Source organism: Pseudopodoces humilis, chromosome 2 (genome assembly GCF_049639895.1).
Source record: "Pseudopodoces humilis isolate 2021_Gansu_Grassland_sample_001 chromosome 2, ASM4963989v1, whole genome shotgun sequence".
Classification (NCBI taxonomy): domain Eukaryota; kingdom Metazoa; phylum Chordata; class Aves; order Passeriformes; family Paridae; genus Pseudopodoces; species Pseudopodoces humilis.
In genome coordinates this window covers 62140146-62162157 of record NC_142201.1, presented here as the reverse complement: position 1 = coordinate 62162157, position 22012 = coordinate 62140146, and the positions used below count along the sequence as shown (strand labels likewise).

The following is a 22012-nucleotide window of genomic DNA, read 5'->3' as shown; positions in this document are numbered from 1 at the left end:
CATGTCGCGGCGGAGCGGGGCGGGGCCGCGCGGGGCGGCCGTTGCGCCTGCGCGGTGCGGGGGGTGCGGCCGGCCATGGCCGCCTCCGTGTTCTGCTGCTTCTCCTGGTGCCGGGATGGCGGCGCCGGGCACATCCCGCTCAAGGAGATGCCGGCCGTGCACCTGGACACGCAGCGCATGGGTGAGCGGGGTAGGGCTGCTGCTGCCGCCGGGCGGCTCCCCGGCGGGCAGGGCCGCAGCCCCGGGGCGCGGCACGGGGTAACCGCTGGGAAAGTCATTTTGGGGCTACTTCTTTAGCAGGAATTGGTAGTTTTAAGGAAAAAGAAAAATAAGGAAGCTTGGTTTTAAAAGTGGCTTAAAGTAGTTCGGGTTTAAGTGCAGTTTATCGTCACAATGAGTGTGTGAGGTGCCCGAGGGGGGGCTGTCGTGAGCAGGGTGGGCAGGGGTGGTTCTGAGCCGAGGGGCTGAGTTCACAGAACCACAGAATCTTTGAGGTTGGGAAAGACTTCTGAGGTCATAGAGTCCAACCTGTGACCCAACACCACCATGTCAGCCCGACCAGGTGCCACGTCCAGCCTTTCCTTAAACATCTCCAGGGACGGAGACTCCACCTCCAGTCAGGGCAGTGGAGATGAAGAAGGAGCGAGGCCATGCAGTCTTGTCCTGCTCTTTTGAGAATCACCCCTTACCCTGAGCTACCCACAGAACCGTGCCCGGGCTTTGTTGGGGAGAGAAGGGTTCAGGGCCAGCAGCAGCAGAGTGGGGAGAGGGCTGGGAAGGAATAGGTATGGTCCAGTGCTCGAGCACAATTGTTAGCCACAGCATCCCATGTGCTTGGGAGGACAACAGTGCCTAAGGATGAAGTCGTCCAATGGAGAAGGAAAATTTACCCGAGGATGTTTTTTCTCTCTGTATTGGCAGGCACATTTCTAATAGAGGGACTGTTTCAGAGACTAACTAAACGCCTTGCAATTCCATCAATCATTTCTACCCGATATGCTTTTCCTTTTTGTTACAGAATGCTTTTTCTCCGATGTTAGAGAACAGAGTTCAGGGCTTTGGTCTCACAGTGAACCCTTTCTGACTAAATTGTAAGTTATGCTTCTGATGTGGCTAAGCAAAGGTTGTAATCAGCATGGTGCCATAAAGCCCGAGAGGTGAAAATTAGATCAGCTTATAGATCTTAAATGAATATACCCTAGTGGAAAGATGAACTACTCTGTAAACAACCTTCCTTCTCTTGCTTCAAAGCAAGGCCCATCATCATATTTTTCACAGACTAATGAAGCTTTTACTTGGGGCAGAAGTAGCAAAAACTGGTCACAATGTTTAGAGCTTTTGAGGCTGTTTTCAGATTTCTAAAAATGTTTTGAAGTTCTGTGGATTTTTTTTTCTTGCAGGAACAGATGTCGTCATTGTTAAGAATGGCAGAAGAATATGTGGCACGGGAGGCTGCTTAGCCAATGCACCTTTGCATCAGAACAAGAGCTATTTTGAGTTTAAAATCCAGTCCACAGGTTAGTCAGAAAAAAATATACAACTTTAAACTTGCCTGCTGGTGGAAATATCTCAAATGCTTGGCACATGCATCTTTCTAATTGCATTCTTGAACTTGTGAACACTAGAGAGATTTATAAGTTACTGGGTGAAAGGAAATGATTTTTTTTCATTTTTTTAATTTTTACTCTAAAATATTAAGAATAATAGTAAGTGTATTGCTAGAGGAGTGCAAATACTAAGCCCCTGCATTGTTTTGTATGCTGTTATAGCCATGTTTTTCAGGTGGCATATTTTAGAAATTATTTTTGCTCAATAAATGCTTATGACCCCATAAAACACTGTAGCTACGAAGTATTTTTAAAGGAGTGCAGTTTATCCAGTGGTATTTGTATCTGTTTGTCTACTCTTATTTGCTCTTAGCAGGCACTGTTTGCCCAAACAAGGGTAATGCTCCTTGTGTTACCCTTTGCTATTCAGATCAAGTGTGAAGCACTTATTCTGACACTGCCTTATCCAGAGGAGCCTTTCAGCACCTTGTTCCTTTATTTTGCTCCTACAAATATGGTCAGCTTCAGTACCAAAGAGAGCACTCCAGGCTTGCTTGTATTCTAGCATGAAAAATCAGCCTGTACTTTTAAAAGCTGCTAGCAGATGCTCTGAAAATGAAGTTGTGCATTCTCTAAGTGTGTGTGGGGAAGGAAGAAGACTGGAAGTGCTAGTCCAGAGGCAGGCCTTACCTACCAGCTGGAGCTTGATGCTGAAATTTTTTGGGTAAGAGTTGTTTGCCTTCAGGTGGGTGGGAGTGCAGGCAGCATGAACACAGATCTGCCCACAACACCTTGCAGTCCAGCTAGCTGGTTAGTTTTAAGCTACATGTAAGCCCATATCCATCTTAAATTGGCAATTTTATTAGCCTTTACGTTGGGAAGAACCCGTTGCAGGTGGTGTTCATACATGGTCACTATTCACATAGATACGTATCCATGTTCTTACACTTGAGAAACACAGGAAATAAACTCTCATGGTCCCTGTGAGCCTTTTTTCCTCTATTCCCATGCTCCAAGGCAGGAGAACTCTAGAAGACATAAAGTAAATCTTTGATTTTCAGAAGTGTCCCTGCACAGTCAATTAGAGGTTATCTGTGGGGTCATCCTGACCACTGCAAAGTTTTCTGAAGTCAAATTACACTTGTCCTTTTCATTCTTAGCATGAGAATAAATTATTCTACAGTTTCATCTTTTGAATATAAGTTTCTTACATTTTTGCCTCATTTTAGTCTTCTCTAGTCTAAGCAGCCCCAGCTTGTTGAGGTTTTTTTCGTTGTTGTCTTATAGGTGAAGTTTTTACACTTTTGATTGGTTTTATGTTTTTTTCTACAATATCTCTAGTCAGTCTAATCTGTCTTGAGGTACAGTGCTTAAAATGGATGCTCTGCTTCAGCTGCAGCAACAGTAGATGACCTCATCTGTTTTATACGTGCCACACATCCAGAAGTTTTCCACAGCAGTAGGGTGCACTTGCACTCAGCAAGTGGTCTGTGAACTGGTTACCAAGCCACTACTGTACTTGTGCCACTTAGTGTTCTTACTTACCTGCTCTTCTTCATAATTTAGTGAAAACGGATGCACTTTCTTTATTTCTAACCAGTTAGTGAGGATCACTTTAAACTCAAGGGGCCTCTCAAGAGCTTGCAGTCCTGTCAGGCTGGGATTGGCAACGCATTCAATCAACACATTGTCAAGTTATGCAACTAATTGATGGGAATACAGAACAGTATCTGACCTTGTGCATTCAATGCAAAACCTCAAACCCCACTTGAGTCGTCTCTTTTGATTTGACAGGGTGCTACTGATGAGTAATCCTGGAATAGTTTTCTAACCACTCGTGCCTTCGTATTTCTGTAACTGTCTAGACCATGTTTTCATCATTTGACTATTTCAGTGTTGTATGAGTTTCAAAAATAATATCAAGATCTATAATATTAACACTTTCTTTTCTTCCGCAAGACTAGTCTAACTAGCTGAAAAAGGAAAATTTGTTGTTTACAGATCCATGCTAGTTGGATTTATTTTTTGTATCCTCCTACAGTCTCAGAGTTTGTTTTCAATATTTTTCTGGGAATAAAAGTTAAGCTGAGTGGTTACAATTCTCTTTTTCAGGGATTCTTCTTTTTCAAGATAGATGCTGTTTGTCTTCAGTCTACTGTGGCTGCTTGTGCTGGGTCTGATCAAGATGAAGTTAATTATCTTCATAGCAGCTGCTGTGATTCTATGTTTTAGATTTGTGACCAAAGCAATACTGATAAAGAAACAATACTGATAACACGCCAATATTTTAGCTGTTGCTGAGCAGGGTTTGCACAGCATCAAAACCTCCTCTGTTTCTCACTCTGCCCCTCCAGTGAATACAATTAGGGTTGCATAAGAGCTTGTGAGGGGACATATCCAGGTGGATGACCCAAACTAGCCAAAGAGATACTCCATACCACGTAACACCTGTCTTGTTTAGGACAGGAGGGGATTTAGGGAGATGAGCCATCTTTTGCTTGGGAATTGACAGGGCATCAGTCTACCCATGGGAGGTGGTTAGTGACTGCCATTGCATCACTTAGTTTTGTTGTCTCTTTCACTTCTGCTTTACTTACTAAACAGTTTTTATTTTTAGCCACAAGTTTTCTAGGTTTTACTCTTCCCTTCCTCTTCCTCCATTCCATGGGGGCTTAGAGGGGGGAGAGAATGACTGGCTGGATGATGCTCAGCTGCTAGAGCTAGCAGAGCTAACCTACAATAGTTCTGATATTCCCAGGAGATATTTACTGGTAGTACCATCATGGCATTAATTTAAAAAACAAATTCTTTATCTGTCCTGTTTCAGTCTTCAAAATAACATATTTTTTTTCTTACTGTGTTAATGTCACGTTTTAGGGATTTGGGGTATTGGAGTTGCAACCCAGAAAGCAAACTTGAATCAAATTCCACTTGGTCGAGATGTCCACAGCCTGGTGATGAGAAATGATGGAGCTCTTTACTATAACAATGAGGAGAAAAATAGGCTACCAGCAAACAACCTTCCTCAGGAGGGTGATGTGGTGGTGAGTTTCTTAAGGCTTGCTTCCTCACCTGTTCGCAAATGTCTCTTATTTACAGCTCAAAGGTCAAACTGACTGTTCTAAGTCAAATTGTTCAGTTTGCATCTCCCGGTTTGGAAAGTGCTGGGATTTAAATTCCTTCTGACTTTGCATGGATCAGCAGCCTGGATATGGGTGGACTTCACTCTTGGTATTGATGGGTTCCTAGTGAGGGATGGACTTGGACAGAGTTTGAGAAATAGTTTCTGACATTGCAGTATCTGCAGATATTGCAGTATCTATCTGACTGACAACTCCCATCACAAGGATCTTACGTTATTTGAGATGGGACCTGCCTGAACAAACAATGTGCTGGAATGCATTACATGGCTATGCACCATGCCCAGATGAACTCAAGATCCCTTAGCTAACTGGTTAATGATTAGAAGGACAGAGGGGAGCAGAGATGGGTCCTGGGTGATAAATTAATTGTATTTTTAGCTGAACTTCTGTAGTTTGTGGGGATATTAAGTGGGGAGGGGGAATGTTCACTGGAAAAATGATTGAGAGAGAATTTCATTTTCTTGTACCTTACTATTTCAGGTTTCTCAAAACATCCTTAAGTGACTTTGAACAAAGTATTTTTTTAGTACTGTCGTTTTCTCCATGTCCTCTTACATATTTTCAAAAGTAATGACAGCAATGCAATGAAGTTGAGACCATTTATCACCCCCACTTTTTCATGCTGGGTAACTTGCCTATCTAAAGCCGTGGTTAGAAATGCCATCTTTAGAAGCCCCAAACAGCTAAGGGTGAGATCTGTACCCTTTACCCTCTGATACAATATTGTTCTTTTAAACTGTTCTTTGATGGGTTGCAGTCTGCTTCAGGGTTTGGTGAACTAGCGTGGTCTGAACAGCTGCAACTAATCACAAAAAAACCCAGACTCATGTGTTACTGCCCCTTTTCCATAAACATCAAGTTATTTTGTTCTGTCATGAAAACAAATTTTTGAAGTCCTGCATGAGCACCCAAACTGTCACACTCAGACATACCAAAGCAGTGAGAAAAGTCCTTTAGCTAGCAGATAAGTAATCTTAAGTTACTATCTTGTTAGCGTTTGCTTTCTGCTCTGTAGTCGGCATATTTATAGCATTGTGTGTGAAACCATGGTGTGTTGCTGCCAGCAGACTAAATGAACTGAGAGAGGTATCCATCTGGAGGTATGGAAGGATGAACTCGGTTCGTGGCATCATTAAAAGTTATTTCTGTGAGAAGATACAAACAAGATTTCAAACCACCTCATACTCAAAATCATTGAACACCTTATGTTTTTTTAACATGGTGAAGTGTAGAAATTTGTTTTGTAAACTCAGTAAGATGCAAAGCGTAGTGTGCTGCATCTCAGTTGAACAGGCATTAAGTAATCCTGAGTGTTTGAAAATATGGATGTTACTGGTCTTTTATTAACTCCTAGTCCTTGACAGGAATATGTCAAGTGAGTTTGTCTAGGATGCTGTGGTTTGCATAATGGTGTTAAAATCTGTCTGTGGCTAAAGTGAAGTAACAGTCTTATGCATATAAACTTGTTGATGCTTTTTTTTTTTTTTGTTAATTTTCTGTACTTTTTAGGGCATTACATATGACCATGTAGAATTAAATGTATATTTAAATGGCAAGAACATGCACTGTCCAGCTTCAGGAATCAGGGGGACTGTCTATCCAGTGGTCTATGGTAAGTCAGAGATTTTCACATTGCTTCACATTATGGAAAATATTTTCATTCCAGTTCTGTTTTGTGAGCTGTGTATTCTTCTCACTTAAATGAAACACACATCAATCATCTATTCTTGGCAACTACAACAATTAATTATATGAAAATGCAAACCTAGGAAATTACAAAAGAGTATTTTTGCCTAATTTTTAATGCTGCTTAATAGGAAAAAAAGCACTACTTACTAACTGCTTAGTATCCGCATTCAGTAAGCTGAGGAGTTGCTGCACTCAGTCTAAAAGTGCCAGGTAAAAAAAATATGAAGCAGATGGCAGACTTGTGGGTTAATCTGTTTTATCTATGAAGCTTGATACTTGTGCCTTTTAATTTCACATCATAAATGCCTTCAGTGTTACATAGCAATAGAATTGTTGTTTGCATTATCTTGAACTTCCTGTGCAGTTTCTGCCCACTGCTGCTTGTCCTATTGCTTGGCACCACCAAGCAATGCCTGGATCCACCCTCTCGGCACCTCCTCTTCACTTACTCATAGACATTGAGGAGGTACCTTCTCAGTCATCTCTTTTCAAGACTGAACAGGCCTAGCTCCCTCAGCCTTTTCTGATAGGAAAGATGCTCTGTTCCTCTCATCATCTTTGTCACCATCATCTGGATCTGCTCCAAGAACTCCATCTTCAATTTATCTGAGCCTCATCTAAGTAGTAGCGAAAGTCATTTTGGTCTTCAGCATGACCGTTAGCTATGTGATGGGGATAATTTTTTATTTCGTGGTGGGTTCCTAATGAACTGTTCATAATGGCATGGCATATTCCCATTTATAGCTTGATACATTTTGATTGATACGGAATTTTATGAAGAGGAAGAATATACTCCAGATGTGTTGTAGAGTCTTCGAAGTCTATAAATGTAGCTGGTGAATTACTTGCTTCCAAGCCGTAAGGGTGGGACGTTTTATCTGGTCAAGTTGTGATGTGTCCTTCAGCCACGTGAGGGCGCTGCTAAAATGCTGTGGCAGCTCCGCGGGATCAACTCGTGCCGAATCTCCATGAACAGCAGCACAAGAGTTACTGTGTGGCTGCATCTTCCCCCTGTTTTGGAAGCGGTCTAACACAGCATGAGGAATGAAGGTTGCTTTCAGAAAATATTTGGTGACATGTTAGCCAACTGCTAATCTTTTTTCTCTGACCAAAGAAGTTCCGTGCCTGGGGAATGCAGTGACCTTTTGTTGCCTGGCTCTTTTTGTCTTCTTCCACAAGTGGGCATAATTTCATCATAATTACCATGTCTCCTACATATAGCTACAACTTGAAGCCTGCAGGTTGTTTTTGTACACTACTTATTTGATATAAACTTCAATTATAAGTGTCCTTAACTTAATGTGAACTTTTAGTCCTGTGGAAGGATTTGACCACAGAGAGGAGCGTTTCTCAAACATTTACCCTATTCAGAATAGAACTATAGGTATCTTTTTAAAAGGACCATGATAGATCAGGCAAGCACAGTGTCAAGCTTGAGAAGATAAAACAAAAAAATGGGCATAAAGGTTATTCCCTACAGCAGCTGTACCTCAGGCACTTTCATGGAAGCAAGACATAAACGCTGCATAAGCACTAGAGAACTGTACAAACACACTGATAGGCTTTGTGAAAACTCCTATGTGGTAAAAAATTCCAACCTTGTCTCTGAGATAGCTAAATTCCTAAATACAGAGATAAAGCTTTTCTTGTTTGAATTAATGTTGATAGTCTGCCAGGTTCATCTCAGAAGTTGTCTTTGAAAGAGACCTTGCTTTTCTGACTAGATGGGTGTTTCAGTTTGCTAGTGAAGTACACAAAAGTGTTGCTGTGAAAATACTCAGCAGCTTCTTCTTTACATTCTACATTGAAAGTGCTGTTGCAGGTGGGTAGATTATGCAGGGAGTCAAAAACTGGGAGAAGCTCTGTAAAAAAACCACATTAACTTCCAACTTCAAGAAGCTCTCTTTGGATCATATGCTAAAACTGATGGTTTGATACCAACCACTGCAGACACGTTGTAAACCTCCAGAAATCCACTGTAGACAGCAGAATTAGGAGCAGAAAAATACGCACATGAAGAGGTGACATCCCTGCAAGGTTTATCTAGTAGCAACCATAATCTGTGTATTTCTGGAGAAATGGAGTAGAAAATTTGGAATCAGTAGCCTGAAGCTCTGCTAACACTCCCAGTGAAATTAGGCATTCTCATTGACTTCACCAAGGAGCCATTAACCAAGTAAACAACAGAGAAGAGAGATGGCTTGTTCTCCTGGCATAAGGCTTTACCAAATTCATTGAAGAGATTTCTTTTAATTCTGTATATGTAATGGATGTACTGAAGAAATTCTTTGTGGTTTGAGCACAGTCTATTAAGATGGCGTAAAAGAGGATCAGACTGTAAGTGTTTCTTCTCTAATTCCTTCTTTTTGGTTTTCTTCTGCAGTTGATGACAGTGCCATTCTGGATTGTCAGTTCAGTGAATTTTATCATACACCTCCACCCGGGTTTGAAAAGATCCTCTTTGAGCAGCAAATCTTCTGAATGTCTTCATACTGAGAATTTGCACCCTGCACTGTTACAAAAGCTTTGTCATCTTGAAGCCTCACTTTATTTTTAGGAAACATATCTGTATTTTTAGTAAGTACTTGTGACTGTTGTCTGCAGAATAAATATGTTAACTGCAACACCAGGTAAATGTGTTGCAAATAAGAGTTATCTGGCATTGTTTTGTGGTTGAAAATGAGTGTCTTGGGGCAGGGTTTTTCTCTGATTTGTACTTGATGCATAAGAAGACTAAGAGATTTTGCTGTTGTCAGTATTACATTCAGTATTTTGAATAAACTGGAGCTCTGTAAGGCAAATAGTTCTTATGCATATGATAGCTATGGAGACAGGTAGTTCTCATGACTTTTTCCCCCCAGCCTTTTTCTCACAGAAATAATGTAATTTCTTTAAAAGATACACTGTGTTTCTAGTCTGTGATTTGGAGTTGTGGTGTCCCAGTTGTGCACAATGACTAATAATACAATGGCATAACTAGCAGCTAGATCCTTTTATTTTGGCAAGGTGTAGGTTAATCCATTCCCTCAAACTTAGACCAGCAAATAGAACTTATCTGTTTCTTCTAGCTTTTCATTTGCTTTTATTGTGACCAAAAAAAATTAGAATATTTTCTAGTAATACTTTTTTGTTGAACTTTAAAAAGCAAACCTGAACACTACCTGTGTATTTGAGGACCATCATGCTCTGTTACTCTGGTAAGAGAGTAAGTACAGATCACTCAACTTGGGTAAGCAAAGATCCAGGCGAAGGGTATGAGATGTTATGGTGAAGCCTTACATCTCAACTGTAAATTAGATTATTCTCTTATGGAATAGCATATTTAATTTCTTTGTGAATCATTTATAAATGGCTAAGACATTGTTCTAAAATGTGATGCCCTTGAATATACATTGTGAGATGCTATTTTTTCCCCTCTTGTCATATTTAATATACTTCCTAGAAGAATTTTTATTGAAAAAAAAATCTTCATACTGAATGTTTGTGTTTTGGTTTTGGCCTTTCCTGGATTAATGTGTTCTCATAAATGATTTTATTTAAATATTTTTAGAAATTACCTTATTCTAAAATTTTCAAATACAAACAGCTTTCTCAAATCCTTTCACCTTAGGATTTACTGCACGTGTCTTAATTCTGTGGCCTATGTTTTCCTTCCTTTTAGCCTTACTATCACGTGACAGTATTGGGTAGTCTATTTTCAACCTTGTCAGCCATTATGGTGTAAACCTTGGGAGATCAGAGTGCAATTTTATCATTTCCCTTTCAAATCTGCTTAGATCAGAGTAGGGTAATGAGAAATAAAACCTAAATCCTGAAACACCTTCACCCCACCCCTCCCTTCTTTCTGGGCTTAAATTTTTCCCAATTTGCTCTACCTTGTTCCCCCAGCAGCGCAGAGGGACAAGGAATGGGGGCTGTGCTCAGTTCCTCACATGTTGTCTCTGCTGCTTCTTTTTCCTCAGGGCATTGACTCCTCACATTCCCTGTTCCAGCATGGGCCCCACCCTTGGGAGGCGGTTCTCCAGAACTTGTCCAATGTGAGTCCTTTCCATAGGCTGCAGTTCTTCATTACATGCTCCAGCATTCAAGGAGCCCTTACACTGGATGCAGTCCTTCAGGAATAGACAGCTCTAGCATGGGTCCCCATGGGACCTGTTCTGGGTCACAGCTTCCTTCGGGCATCTGTGTGCTCTGGGTGGGGTCCTTCACAGGCTGTATTTCTGCTCCCTCTTGGATCCCCATGGGCTGCACAGGGCACAGCTGCCTCACCATGGGCTGCACCAGGGGCTGCAGGGGAATCTGCTCTGGTGCCAGGAGCACCTCCTGCCCCTACACTGACCTTGGTGTCTGTGGGGCTGTTTCTCTCATGTTCTCATCCCTCTCTCTCTCTGGCTGAAATGGTGCCATTTCCCCCCCCCCCCCGCTTCTTAATCTGTTATCCCAGGGGCTCTTCCGCTGTCTCTGCTGGGCTTGATCTTGGCCAGCAGTGAGAAGGAGAAGGCACTAATAGGACAAGTCAGTAATTAACTGTAGATCTAGTGTTGGGAACATCCCTTAAGATCCTAATAGACAGGTTATGGGGAGAGCAGACAGTGGGGTGGGCTGAAAACTGGATGAAGGCCAGGCCCAGAGAGAGGTGAGTAGCACAAAGTTTAGTTGGAGGCCAGTAATCAGCACTGTACTCCAGGGACAATAATGGCTCCAGTCCTCTTTAACATCCTCGTTAGCATTCTGTATGATGGTGCAGAGTGTACCTTTAACAAGTTTGCAGCTGACACAGACTTGAAAAGATTGGCTGATATGCCAGAGGGTTGTGCTGCCATCCAGAGGGACCACAACGAGTTGGAGAAATGAGCTGATGGGAAACTTGGGAAGTTCGGCAAGGAGAAGTGCAAAGTCCTACACTTGGGAAGAAACAACCCCATCTATCTCAACAGGCTGAGGGCTATCCATCTCAGAAGCAGCCTGGCAGAAAGAAACCTGCGGGTTCTGGTGGACAGCAAGGTGAACTGAGCTAACAGTGTGCCCTTGCAGCAAAGAAAGTGAATGGTATCCATGGCTGCTTTAGCCAAAATATTGCCAGCAGGTTAATGGAGGTGATCCTTTGCCTTTATTCAGCCCTGTTGGGGCCACACTTGGACCGTTGTGTCCAGTCCTGGATTCCTTCTTGTACAAAAGAGACAGAGACACACTGGAGAGAGGCTGAAGAAAGGCCACAAAGATGATTAAGGGTGAAGCATCTTCCCTGTGAGGCAAGGCTGGGAAAGCTTGGACTGTTCAGCCTGGAGAAGGCTCAGGGGGATTTCATCAGTGCATATAAGACATCTGAAGGGAGGCTGAAAGGAATGCGGAGCCAGTCTCTGCAGTGGATCACAGTGAAAGGCCTAAAGGCAATGGGTAGAAATATGTGCAGGAGGCTCCCTCTGAACATCAGGAAACATTTTTGACTGTCAGGATGACTGAGCACTGGCATAGCTTAGCCAGACTGGTTGTGGAGTCATCATTCTTGGAGATATTCAGAAGCCATCTGGACATGGTCCTGGGTAACTGGGTCTAGGTGGCCCTGTGTGAGCAGGAGGGTTGGTCCAGATGACATCTGGAGATCCCTTCCCAGCTCATCTATTCTGTGTTCATTCAAATGCTTTGCCTGGAATTATATTTCTCATGTTTATGGGTAAAGGAGGAAGTACTTAAAAAAATTCTAATCACTGCATCTAACTGCATCCAGTAAACAAATCTCTCTGAAGACTGCTGTGGTTAAGAAGATTTAACAGAAGCTGCTACCTTGAGCTTAAAGTAGACTTGCTTTAAAATAGAGAGGAGGCTGTCTTCATCAAAGCTGGTGTTTGAAATGGGAAACATTTTGGTAAATATAAAATACTCAAAATAGCTGCTACATTCACCAAAAATGTGGAAAGAGCCTGCTTTTGTGGCTTAAGTTTGCTCATTTCTCATCTTAAACAGAATAAGATGCATTTGTAATACTGCACAATGTAACTACATCTCTTCTGTAAAAGTTGGAAAACTTCTTGTTTTATAATTGGTGACACAGGAAAACTCCACAAAAAAAAAATAAAAAAAAAAGAGGTGTATAAAGTCTTATTATAATCTATTCATCAAAATGTAAAGAAAGACCAATTTTCACCTCAAAATAAGTTTTGTGATGAGATTTCTTAAAAGAAGCAAGGCTAGATTTAACTCCATTGGCCACAGCAATAGAATCTGAGTTAACCTGTGTCTCAGCCTGTCATTCCAGCACCTGGCAATGAATCCAGATGTTTTCCCAAAAGTATTCCCAGTCTCAGCTTTGCCCAAAGAAGTGGGATGCAATACCTGTTTCTAAAAGTTGTGTTTCAGTAAAAAGTAAATTTCAGTTAAGATTTAGCAAAATGTATTTACTAGTAGCAAATTTATTTTAACAAGAATGAATCATACTTCCCAGTGAAATGGTTGAGGTATTTCCACTAATTGTTTATACCCAAAATGTTTTCTTAATCTTTGAATGTCACAATTTTTACACTCTGTCTCTTTGAGTACAAAACTTGGTATTAACTAATGTTTCCTGAGTCCTTCTGATGTTATCCTGTGGTAGCAAGATATGAAGTCTGAAAAGGAGTTAATTTTCACATCCACAAATCGATAGAAGTGACAGGACACATAATACAGGCTACATTTAGATCAGAGGAGTTGTTATTTTTATAATACTGGAACTGCCTGTGGTGCTTTGTGGGTAAATGAAATTGGGCAGTGCTATTGCAACAAGATTAAAATCCTAATTAGATACAAGAAGGCTGGAAACACCTGACAAGGATTTCCTGAAAAGGTGCTCTTCCACAAAAAATCAGGATCCAGTACCGTGGATTCTCTGCAAAGAGAAACTTCGTGCTGTGCATTGGGTCTCTTAAATGCCATTCAGCACAGTTTTAATCCCACGCTGGAAAAGAGCATTCAGAGATGGCAGGACATGGTATTCAGGTGCAAATGATCACAAGAATACAAACTTCCATGAATATTCAGGCTGTTTTTGCTTTCCTCAGGCTTTCTCCAGGGTGCACTGCCATTCCCACAGCTGTGTGCAAAAACAACAGAAGGAACTGGGTTCTATAGTGGGAATTTCTTTACTTCATCTGAATTCTTAGATTATTTTTGTGTACTCACTCATCTTTCTTAACAGTTTGTGTTGATGTTGCCTTGCATACTGGCAACCAATCGAGCTCCTGGCTGAGATAAGGTTCCACAAAGGTCCACAAGTAAATCAGTAAAACATTGTTTCATACCTTTCTTTCTGAATCCAGGCTTAAAGACCCAAGGATCCAGCCCCCACAAGTAACCTAAGGTGTTCAAAACCAGTGTTACTCCTGGAGATGGAATACCTCTTGCTTTAGTGAAGAACCGCTTGCATAAATGCGTCCAAAACTAAGCCACTAAGGTACTTACAGGGAGCCTGTGACAGATGATTTGGAACAAATTAAGTGCTTCTTCACTCCACTGTTCCTTCCCTTGCCCTGTTCTGCAATAGTATAGTTTTCAGTATAAGTATCTTGGACTTCATAGAATTATAGAATCACTTAGGTTGAAAGAGACTTATAAGATCCTCAAGCCCAGCTGTTAACCCAGCACTGCCAAGTCCACCACTAAATCTTGTCCCCATGTGCCACATCTGCATCTTCTACCTGCAGGAATGGGGACTCCACCACTTCCTTAGGCAGCCTGTTTCCAAAGTTTGACAACCTTTTCAAGGAAGAATTTTTTTCCTAGAATCCAATCTAAGCTTCACCTGGTACAAACTGGAGGCTGCTTCCTCTTCTCCTGTCACTTGTTAATTCGGACAAGAGACCAACCACCATTTGGCTCCACCCTCATTTCAGGCACTTGTAGAGAGTGACAAGGTCCCCCCTGAGCCTCCTTTTCTCAGCTAAACACCCCCAGCTCCCTCAGACACTGCTCAAAAGACTTGTGCTTCAGACCCTTCAACAGCTATGTTGCCCTTCTTTGGATACACTCCAGCACTTCAATGACACAGATTTCTAGACAAAAGTGTGAAGGATTAGGGAGAGCTCTCAGGTGTACAGTGGTTTGTGCCTTTGCTTTTCTTGAGTGCTTCATGTGTAAGCTCTGTTGAGGCAAATCTTGGTGGCTTGAATGTTTGTAAGAACAAAGAGTTGGAAGTACTATTTCCCACCTCACCTGGAGCCCTTTAGTATTTTCTTTATTTTAGTTTCCCCATCCAGACTTTTCAGCTTTTCCTAGCTCCTTTTCTAGCTCTCTGTTGGAGCTAAGAAAGCTGACCTGATCTGGCTGCCAAGATGAGTCAGCAGAAGAGCTCTTTGTCCCTCCACATAGTCCTAATGTCTGACACTTCCTGGGAAGAGGAATAATTTCTTAGACGCTGGAATTTCCTTTGCTGCAGTCAAGAGAGGTGGGCTGGGGATGAGATTGAAAGAACATTCTCAGGGGGGGTCAACTGCTAAAATTACAGAAATTCAGTAAATAAATAAAGTAAATAAAACTAAGGTCCTTAATTCCAGAGCATGCCGACAAAAGAGTTTAGATTTTTGTGTATATGTATTTAGGTTGCATTGTGCCTGCAATTTAATTCAAGTTAAAATAAAGAGAGCAAAAATTGGAGCCAAGTCACATCCATGGAAAACTCTGGCATGTTTAGTAGACAAGACACTTCCTAGCTTCAAACGTGAAAACTTGAGTAATTTTTCTTGGATGTGCTCTTTATATTGGCAAGCAGTACATGTTAAAATCCCCATTGTTGAGAAATCTAAATTCCCTTTTCCTTTAATATGTCTGTACTTAGTATAGGAGGGCTTATGACCTCTTCATAAATGAACAAGTATTATACTGAAGAATGGTTGCAGTAGTTTGGTGAGGATTTTGTGGGGGAAAAGTGCTGCTCTTGGCCAAAGTAAATGTTGGCAAAATCGAGTTAAGTTGGTGGAAGAGGCATTTTTCATGCAAGTTGATAGCTTGTTCCAGACAGAGTCATCTTTTCCTGTGTGTAGGATGGAAATAGCGCTTCCCTCTTGAGAGAGATGTCAGGAGAATGCATTGAAGGAAGGTGAAGCAGCCAAGGCCATGTTCAGACTGCCTGTACCCTAATGCCTGTCACAACTCCATCTCTCCATTGTCTGAGGAATCAAGTCTGAGCAGGCTGAGTCACTCATGACTAATTTGAGTGTAGTAGTTATAACTCCTAAATTAAACTCCCCGAGTAGGGAGTGTGAACACACCTTCAGATGTTACAGAAAGGGAGGGCCATCTAATTATCTTAAGAGTCTGTGTTTTCCCAGAGATTTCTTTAGGAAAGGATTGGGTTGCTTGTAGTTCATTTCTTTGGTTCTCTTTCAATTCATAATCTTTTTTTCATCTGCTCTAAAAGACCGTTTTTCCACTAATGTTAAAATAAGTGATATACCAGCCATTTATTTGTTGCATGCTGACAGTTCCCAAATTCTGGGAAACTTTGTCCCTATTCAAAAAGCAATGGTCAACATAATCCTGTCAGCTAAAGTCCCTGTGGGAGATGCATGTCACGCAGCAAAATATCTTTGCTGATGCTGCTTGAATTATTTCCTCAGAGTGAGCAGTAGTGACAGATGGCCTTTTTTCCTATTCTCCATGTATTGCTGGAGGTTCGTCTTGCAGAGCCATGCTGGTTGGGATAAGGAAGCAACAGAGCTGCCTTGAGGCTTCTCAACAGCATAAGCACATTGAAAATTGGGGCTCTGGGGAGGGAGCCAGAGTAGGACAAAACCAAAATCCTCTGCATTTTCTGTGTTTGCTGCTGCTGCTGTCACGGTGGGGTGGAAAAGGAGGAGGTGGTGACTGTAGCTGGTGTGAAAGCATGCCTTGCTCACTCCAGCAAGGCGCTGGTAAAACTCTTCCCTTAGTAATTTGTCCCAGGTCATACAGAAAGTCTCAAATCAGGTGAAGCAGACCAGCTCTGTCGGTGAAGAGAGGGAAGGGCTGATATCCCCAGCTAACACAGCCGTACAAGTGGGAAGGAGCTTCTGCGCTAGTGAGTGTTAAACAGTCAAAAACATTGCTTGTAGCTGCATCACTGCTCACTGCATTCAAGAGGGTGTTACACTGCTAAAAAAAAAAAAAATAAAACCCCAGTTTTACTGAAATAGCTCTGTCCTCGCTAGACGTGCTTCTCAGGATAGCATGCTGCTATTCCGGAACTGGTAAGGCTGCCCTGTCATGCAGATAGCCTTGACAATGCTGCTATTCGTTCCCCTCTGTGGAATGGCAATCATAATATTTCACCCTTTGTCTTCATCCTAAGAGCCAGGGATGTCAGATCCATCCTGGGGAAACAGCCAGATCCCCCAGGTTTGGCTGTCAATTCAGCTCTGCATCCGTCGCTCCACAATGAGCTTCCCACTGCGGGCGGCTGTGGGGGAAGGTAAACTGTGACCTTGTGTAGCAATGAGCTGTATAGCTGTGCCTTATTGTCAGTGCCTGATTGTTGCTTTCAGGATTGGTCTGTAAGAAAGTTCCCTTTTAGAGCCATCTCTGTTTCTGCCCTTTGTTTCTCTTCCTTTCTTATTTTCCTGTGTCTGAATCTAGCAATGCACATGATTTATACCAGTGCAAACCCTGTTGCATTGATGTGGAAGGTTCTGCAGCTGCTGGTGTTAGCTTGACTGGTGAATTGCTCAGTGGCTTGGACTCCTCCTAGAGCCTGGAGTCATTCTGCAACTCGACCAAGTTAAGCTTCAGCGATTACTGCCCAGTTCCTCTCTTGGACTGCATGATCTTGTCCTCATATGGAGTTGTTCTGGCCTGCAGCCAGACTGCACTTCTTCATGTCCATGTGCTCCAGAAAATATATCTAACACATTCCCTTAGTTAGCTTAGTTAGCTACCTAGGCTCAGTGTTTGCTTTCACCTGGCTCTGTTTTCTTTATCCTCTGAGGAGAGCAATAAGCACAAATCCTGATCTCTCAACAAGTTGCTTTGGCCATCTACAAAGTCATCCAGAGCAGTCCCAGTAAAATCAGGGAAAAGATTATTCTGGGAGGTATTGAAAAACATCTGGATGACACAGACAATGGTCATAGCCAGCATGGCTTCATGAGGGGGAAATCCTGCTAATCAAACCTAATGCCCTTCTACAACAGGGTAACCCACTCAGTTGATCTTGAAAAGCCAGTGGACGTAATCTTGGACTTCAGCAAAGCTTTTGATACTGTGTTTCACAGTATCCTTCTGGATAAAACATCCAGCACACAGCTGGATAGACACACCATGCGATGGGCGAGCAGCTGGCTCATGGGTCAGGTACACAGGGTTACAGTGAATGGGGTGACATCAGAGTGGTGACCTGTCACTAGTGGGGTTCCACAGAGCTCCATCCTAAGCCCTGTGCTCTTCGTCGCTGTCATTAATTACTGGAAGGGATTCTAAGTTTGCTGACAACACTAAACTGGGAGGAGCTTGACTCCTGTGAGGATTGAGAGGCACGGCAAAGAGACCTTGACAAATCAGAGGTCTGGGCAGTCACCAGTGATACTGAGTTCAACAAGCAGAAGTGCCAGATTCTGCACCTAGGATGGGACAACCCGGGATGTATGGACAGACTGGGGAGTGAGAGGCTGGAGAGCAGTGGCATGGAAAGGGACCTGGGCATCCTGGTCAACAGCAATTTAAACATGAGCCAGCAGTGCTCTGGCAGCCAGGATGGCCAACCCTGGGGGACATCAGGCACAGCATGGCCAGCCAGGCAAGGGAGGGGATTGTCCTGCTTTGCTCTGAGCTGGGGCAGCCTCACCTTGAGCAAGACATTAAGCTATTAGACAGACATTAAGCTATTAGAGAGTGTTCAAAAGAGGGCTATGAATGTAGTGAAGGTCCTTGAGAGGAAGCCATATGAGGAGTGGCTGAGGGCACTTGGTCTGTTCAGCCTGGAGGAGACTGAGGGGAGATCTCATCATAATCTACAATTTCCTCATGAGGGGAAGGGGAGGGACAGGCACTGACTTCTTCACTCTCGTGGCCAGTGACAGGACCTGGGTCACTGGCCATGAGGAACGGCCAGTTCAGGGCCTCATTCAGGGAATGGCCTGAAGTTGTGTCAGTGGAGGTTTAGGTCGGAAATTAGAGAAAGGTTCTTCACCCAGAGGGTGGTTGGACACTGGAAGAGGCTTCCCAGGGAACTGGTCACAGCACCAAGCCTGACAATGCTCTCAGGCACCTGGTGTGACTCTTGGGGTGTCCTGTGCAGGGCTCGGTGATTCTTGTGGGTCTCTTCATATTCAAACTCCATATTCTGTGATTCTATGATTTTATTATTAGTTGTAGCTAAAAGCTTGTTAAAACTTGGAACCAAAACTGATTATACATTTTTTCAGTACAGTCTGAACACCGGGTCTGTGCAGGATATGTCATGATTGAGCTCTGTGGACCATGTTCAGTCCTGTAGCTAGAAAGGAGGTGATCTTGGTAATGATTTTTTGGCTCAACAGTCACCTGCACAGTGACACCAAGCCTTTTTCCTGCAGTGCAGGCAGAGGCCAGCCTGGGGGTTATCTGGAAGTATGATTCCTCATGCCAGCTTCACAAGGGGATGGTGAATGACAGCAACGAGCAGGGACTTGCTTCTTCTCCAGCACTTTGCTACTACGTGAGGCTGCAGCAGCCAAATACCATAAGGGCCAAGAATCAGCTGTTCTCCAGGCAGTGCTCCTCCCAGGCACACCTTTCTCTGTGATATCTCCTTGTGGGGCCACAGCAACATGCCCTACCCATAATAAAGGCATTATTCTAAATAATATTTAGTAGTCATAAATGTTACTGCATATGGGTACTTTGTGCCATTTGGATATGTCACTGCTGAAATATTTTCTAATGCCATTAATGATATTAATGTTTTGGGTTTTTTTTATTAATTGCAGGAAACAAATCCTGCTGCTTTCAGGTAGATTGCAAGACCTGCAAAATTAGTACTAGCAATGCTCTTTGCATCTGCAAAAGGCATTCCTTCTTTTTTTTTCCTCCAGTATATTCTAGTGATTTTTTTTAATAATTGTGACCCCTTCATAAGTATCCCAGAGCACGGTAGTGGCATTTTAGTCAGCAAGCTTTGGTGGGAGGTATTCTGGGGAATAGGCTGTTTTGGAACAGGGTGACCTTCACAACCACATTTTTAGATGACCCTTGTGAAAACTGTTTTTAAAACCTGTGTAAATTAAATGAGCTAATGTAGCAGTCTGCAGGAGACGATGGACTCACAGTCAGATGGGAACAAAGGCCACATGAGAGGAAATTCAGCTTAGAGGATGCTAATTCACACCTATAAACTACTGTGCACAAAAGCAGCTGGGATTGAATTCCTTGCTCCTCTTTGGACATTAAAGACACAACAAAAAAATGCAGCAATAATGGTTTGATCACTCTTCAAGAAAGACTCCTTGGGAAAACTGAACAGGGGCAGAGAGAGAAGAGAAGAGTCAGATTTAAGCTCAGCAGCAGCACCACCAAGTCTGGCTGTAGATGCCCAGAAAGGTGCTACTGCCTCTGCTTCTGCTCCCATCAGTATTGTAGTGCAGCTGCTGGTAGTGGCAGAATCTGCTTCTGCTCCAGTGATGAAATGGTACATTTGAGGAAGTGAGCAGTGAGCAATGTTGCTAAAATTCCAGATAATTATTATTATTGCTTTTGGATAAACCATAAGCATGCCAGGCTCTCCAGTGTGCATGCCCAGTGAATGCAGTGGATGTTAATCTCAAGTGATACATTCCTGGGTGTGCTTCAGTCTCCACACTAGCATTTTGCTTGGAAAGGAGCAGGGTGCTTGAGAGAGGGTCAAGCTGCAGCCTGTCCCTACCCCTCACAAAGCTCAGAGGACATGTGGTGCAGGAGTGCTTACCAGTGACCTGTAGATTGGCTCAACAACTCCTCATCCCTCCTAAAATCTCACTCATCCAATCCATCCTTTCAATTTTTCCTTGAGAGATTCCCTGTAACTGCTTCAGAGCTTTGATGCAAACACCTTTGTTTGAAATACAAAATGACAGCAGCAGATGCCTTCATAGACAGCAAGAGGCTTGGAGAAGGGCAGAGTAAATAAACAGTGAAAATTAAATATATAATATTGCCACACAGAGAGGAGCTTTCTCTTCAAAATGAAGCAATTAACATGTACGGACTCATTCTGCTGGGCTGGGAGGAAGCAGGAGGCACGTTATTTAAACAAATTGCCATGTAGCCCGTGATTATCATTAGGATTCATTCAAACCCAGGCATTCAGTAAAGCTTCTGCTCTGCTGCTGGCTCTGTGCTGCCTCTCTATCAGTACCTATTGTTTCATAATCTCGCCATACTCGACGCTTTTTTTATCCCAACCAAGTCTGCCTTGTTTATTACCCTCCCCACTGACTAAGCCGGAGCACGTTAACAATGCAGGGTTTCATTCGGCTCTTTTTCTCTGTGAGCTTGAAAGAGGGATGTCTTCTCCCCTAATTGCAGAGGATCTCTCCAGCTTTGCAATTTCTGCATTGAAGCTTGTTTAGGGGAAGGCGTGAGGCTATACATAAACCTGAGAACTCACTGGCAGGGCAGATAATTGCTCCTTCCCTCCAAGCACAGCAGAGCCCTCCTAAACAGCTCTGCACAGCCAAGCTTCTGCATGGCAGACGGGAAACTCACATGTGGCACAGCAGCCACAGGCTCTCTACCTCCATCCTAGCCGGATGGCTTCCCTCTGCTCACAGCAGCACAGCTCAGGTGGGCTATCCAAGAGCAGATCTGGCCCTTCCTGGCCATGCTTTGCCCAGGGGCAGACCCCATCTGGGGTCTGAAGCTGAGCAGTTCAAGGATGTGCTGCTGAGTGTGCCTCTTGCACAGGCACCACCACCACATGCTTCCCACCGGGAAGGGAATCACTTCCCTTGCAAGAACAGGGGGCTTGTCACAAATATTTCCAGGTTTTTAATTCTTTTCCTCCCTCTGTTCTGATCCAGAACAAAGCAAACATCTTTTTGTTGCTTTAGGAGTATTTACCTGACTGAGGAGGAATCTTGCCTCCTAGATATCAGGAGGAGCAGCCTGGTCATATCCAAAGTGCCCCAAACTGCATGGTCACTTTCCCCTTGGCACATCTGCCAAGTCCCCGGTGCCCACAGTGTCCTGTGGCAGATGACCTGTAGCACCAGGAGTCCATCCCTGCCCAAGCCTCGGCATGCTCAAACCTCCCTTGGCATCTTCCCTCACCCTTTTTCCACATCATGAGTATCTGTGCCTCCCAGTGTGGGTCAGGCACATCCAGCATCCAGGACCCCACTGCACAGACATGCAGACTCACCATCACTCCCTTCTCTCCTTCTGCCAGGAACACATTGCAAAAAACCACCAGTCCCTTCTGCAGGAAAGTGGCCCCCTCTTCCACAAACCTCTGCGTCTCCTATCAAAACCTCAAAGCGATGTTTACAGGACGAATTTGGAGCATCACTCAGGGTGGATTAATCCAATCAGAACTGGGCTGTGTTTCCCTTTCTGCATGCTGTGTTTCAAAGATGCACCCAGCACAGCGTCAAATCCTCTCCACCCACAACTGAAGGGAAAGTGCAACACTAGGTACATAAAACACAAAAGCTACCATAGACAAATACATATTTT

The 22012-nt window shown here is 43.2% G+C and overlaps 2 protein-coding genes across 2 annotated transcripts in view; one reads left to right on the top strand and one right to left on the bottom strand.

Moving 5' to 3' along the window:
* Nucleotides 1-21784, bottom strand: part of TRIM13 (tripartite motif containing 13) — a 35921-nt gene extending 14137 nt beyond the window's left edge. The window contains exon 1 of the mRNA XM_088051764.1: nucleotides 21699-21784. The gene's annotated coding sequence lies outside the window, so the exon portion shown is untranslated. The remainder of the gene's footprint in view (nucleotides 1-21698) is intronic.
* SPRYD7 (SPRY domain containing 7) lies at nucleotides 62-9030 on the top strand. Its single transcript, XM_005516347.3, has 5 exons — nucleotides 62-181; nucleotides 1401-1517; nucleotides 4425-4591; nucleotides 6200-6302; nucleotides 8763-9030. Exons 1-5 carry the CDS (start codon nucleotides 76-78, stop codon nucleotides 8858-8860), a joined length of 591 nt encoding a protein of 196 aa, XP_005516404.1. The 5' UTR covers nucleotides 62-75; the 3' UTR covers nucleotides 8861-9030.
* Nucleotides 21785-22012: the final 228 nt, after the last annotated feature.

Bases quoted from the DNA above. Each gene is read 5' to 3' on its own strand.
- SPRYD7 (XM_005516347.3), top strand. From the start codon at position 76: ATGGCCGCCTCCGTGTTCTGCTGCTTCTCCTGGTGCCGGGATGGCGGC. The intron at 182-1,400 runs GTGAGCGGGGTA...TTTTTCTTGCAG, and splicing joins CCTGGACACGCAGCGCATGG to GAACAGATGTCGTCATTGTT. The intron at 4,592-6,199 runs GTGAGTTTCTTA...TGTACTTTTTAG, and splicing joins CTCAGGAGGGTGATGTGGTG to GGCATTACATATGACCATGT.